At 51.6% G+C, this 3,349-nt stretch overlaps 1 protein-coding gene across 1 annotated transcript; it reads left to right on the top strand.

Annotated features, from left to right (window-relative positions):
• The first annotated feature begins 233 nt into the window (after positions 1-233).
• GPR27 (G protein-coupled receptor 27) lies at positions 234-2,539 on the top strand. Its single transcript, XM_038149619.1, has one exon. It carries the CDS (start codon positions 340-342, stop codon positions 1,480-1,482), a length of 1,143 nt encoding a protein of 380 aa, XP_038005547.1. The 5' UTR covers positions 234-339; the 3' UTR covers positions 1,483-2,539.
• The last annotated feature ends 810 nt before the right edge of the window (positions 2,540-3,349 follow it).

Genomic DNA, 3,349 nt, shown 5'->3' with positions numbered 1-3,349 from the left:
GCTGCCGGCGGTAAGGGGAGGCTCCGCTGCGCTCCGCGCCCCCCCCGTTCCCCCCAGCGCATCCCCGATGCCCCCGGGGCGGCGGCGGCGGCGGGCGCGGAGCTAGCGCGGGCGCGGGAGCCGCATGGCCCGCGGGGAGCGCGGCGGCAGCGCCCCGCCTCGCCGGGGCGGCCGGGGCGGCGGCGGCAGCGCGGCGGCGGCTGCGGGCATGGGGGCGCCGGGCGGCGCGGCCCTCGGCCCCGGCGCGCTGCCGCGGCGCTGAGCCCCCGGCCCTGAGCCCCCGGCCCTGCCCGCGCGGAGGAGGAGGAGGAGAGGAGGAGGAGGAGGAGGAAGGACCCGATGGCGAACAGCAGCGAGCTGGGGAGCAGCAGCAGCCCGCACCTGCCCAGCGCCGGCGGCCTGCTGAGCGCCTCCGGGCTGAAGCTCGCCACGCTGGGGCTGATCCTCTGCGTCAGCCTGGCCGGGAACGTGCTCTTCGCCTGGCTCATCCTCAAGGACCGGCACCTGCACCGCGCGCCCTACTACCTGCTGCTGGACCTCTGCCTGGCCGACGGGCTCCGCTCGCTCGCCTGCTTCCCCTTCGTCATGCTGTCGGTGCGCAGCGGGGCCGCCTGGCCCCACGGGCCCCTCAGCTGCAAGGTGCTGGCCTTCCTGGCCGTGCTCTTCTGCTTCCACGCCGCCTTCCTGCTCTTCTGCGTGGGGGTCACGCGCTACATGGCCATCGCCCACCACCGCTTCTACGCCAAGCGCATGACGGGCTGGACCTGCCTGGCTGTGGTGTGCATGGTGTGGACCCTCTCCATGGCCATGGCCTTTCCCCCCGTCTTTGACGTGGGCACCTACAAGTTCATCCGGGAGGAGGAACAGTGCATCTTCGAGCACCGCTACGTCAAGGCCAATGACACGCTGGGCTTCATGCTCATGCTGGCGGCCGTCATCGCCGCCACCCACCTGGTCTACATCAAGCTGCTCTTCTTCATCCACGGCCACCGCAAGATGAAGCCGGCCCAGCTGGTACCGGCCATCAGCCAGAACTGGACCTTCCACGGGCCGGGAGCCACCGGCCAAGCGGCTGCGAACTGGACGGCTGGCTTTGGCAGGGGGCCCACGCCGCCCACCCTCGTGGGCATAAGGCAGGCCACCCACAGCCAGATCAAGAGGCTGCTGGTGCTGGAGGAGTTTAAGATGGAGAAAAGGCTCTGCAAGATGTTCTACATGATCACCTTGCTCTTCCTGCTGCTCTGGTCCCCCTACATTGTGGCCTGCTACTTGCGGGTCTTCATTAAGGCCAGCTCCATCCCCCAGGTCTACCTGACCACCTCTGTCTGGATGACGTTTGCCCAGGCAGGGGTCAACCCGATCCTCTGCTTCATCTTCAACAAGGAGCTCAGGGTCTGTCTCCGAGCCCACTTCCCGTGCTGCCAAAGCATCCAGAGCACCCAGGGCACCATCCTTTGCGATCTCAAGAGCTTTGGGATGTAGGGGGGCTTTTCTCTTTCTAAAAAAAGAAAGATGGATATAAATTTCCATGTTTCTGCATATGAGCTCAAGAGAGTGTGACCTGTGGGGGACATACTAAACCACCACCCAGCACCCAAACCTTAGGCTGTAAGAAGCTATTTTATTTATTTTTCTATATTTTGCGTATGCTCTCTTCAGAACATAACAGGTTGCTGTCTATGGGAACAGGTACTTGAGCAGAACACCCCCAAACCTTAGGCAGTAAGAAGCTGGTTTTTTTCTTTGTGATTGTGTGGTTTTTAAAAACAAAACAGGGCTCCGAGTTTCTGGTCTTGCTTCTAACGTTTCTAAACATGATTCCAACAGATACGGATTAAGGCCATGACATTTTTTTTTATTTCCCTATTCCTGTCTGTTTTGATAAAGGCTTAACAATTTTACTCATGTAATATTTGATAAGGGCCAAGACAATTTTATACTAAAGTTATTTTTGATGACCTCAAGAGGTGTTGTTTTATTATTATTTGATTTTAAGTGAAGAACATGAAGAGGACGTTCCTAATGGGGTCAGAAGTCAGTTTTGGTGGGAGCTGTTGGGTTCATTCATTCACAAATGGTTTGAGTATTTGAAGCTGTTAGTTATAACTTTTGCTTGACATGCAAACAGTGTAGAACTAATTTCAAATTTTCTTGTTGCACTATTAATTTGGTAATATTTCAGAACTATTTGTGAAACGTGATTTTAAAATACCAACTTTAAAAATAAGCAACTATAGCAGTTTTTAAAACCTAGATTGAAATTCATATTTTACTGCCTTTATAGGAAGTTATCTACAAACCTGGGTAATACTTGTACATTTTGACTGTTTTCTTTAATAAAATATTGAAAACCTTTACTGTATGTAATTGTTTCAGAATGGCAGCATTCTGCTTTGCTGACAAATAACTTGTGTATGTGGAAGGTTGTATGTCTTGTGTCTGAGTAGATTTCACAGCTAAGGTTATTATGGACAAGCACAATCCTTATTTGCTGTTAGATCTCAATTTAGGTGTTTATACCAATAAAAGTGACTAAAGCTATTTTTAAGAAGACTTAAATTCATGATGGGCAACAGGTTTAAATAGCACAATTCTTTGTGTCTGCTGAAACCAAATTTCTGTTGTAGCTAACTGCTCCTCTGTTAATGACAGAAAAGAGTGCGTAATTGTGGATGGCTAATTTTAGTAGGCAAAGCAGTTTTTTAACTCTGGCTTGGTCAATACCATACTCATTTATAAACTATATTCTTAATGGGAAGCTTACATTTATTAAGCACGGCATTTTAACCTGCTCTGTTCTACAAAAACGTCTCTAAAAGTATTTCAACCAGTAACCTGATGGCGGGATCCTGGCCCAGCTTCTCAGCTGTCTCAGAGGAAGCTGGCCCTGAGGTGCTTCCCCTCTCTGATGGATCATGTAACAGTTAACAAACATGTGCTGGAGCAAGTCTCACACAAAATAGCAGGGATACAAGCTCAGTTTATATGCAGAAATCTGCATCTGCTGAGTATTTCTGTAGAGAGTAGTCCAAAACTGGTAGACATCAACTGAGAAATAGTTGTCTTGTGACTTTGAAGGGAGCCCAAAAGAGACGTGGCAGATCAGAAGAGGGCAAAGGTGGCAGCTTCAGATTGAGGCAGGGAATGAAATGAGGTGGGGCTCCTGGTTTGGTTTAAATCTCGTTTTTTCCATCCCCAGCTGGGATTTGGACACCAGAAAGGCAGCATTTCCTGCAGTGCATAAGGAGAAGGTTGCAATTTGAGTTTCGGGTACAGTTGCAGTACCAGTACTGCCAGAACTGGGCTCAGAAATATGACCATGGATGGGGTATCTTTAAAACAGAGAGGC

The sequence above is a fragment of the Motacilla alba genome, chromosome 12 (assembly GCF_015832195.1).
Source record: "Motacilla alba alba isolate MOTALB_02 chromosome 12, Motacilla_alba_V1.0_pri, whole genome shotgun sequence".
Classification (NCBI taxonomy): Eukaryota; Metazoa; Chordata; class Aves; order Passeriformes; family Motacillidae; genus Motacilla; species Motacilla alba.
This window is presented reverse-complemented; position numbering and strand designations above follow the sequence as displayed.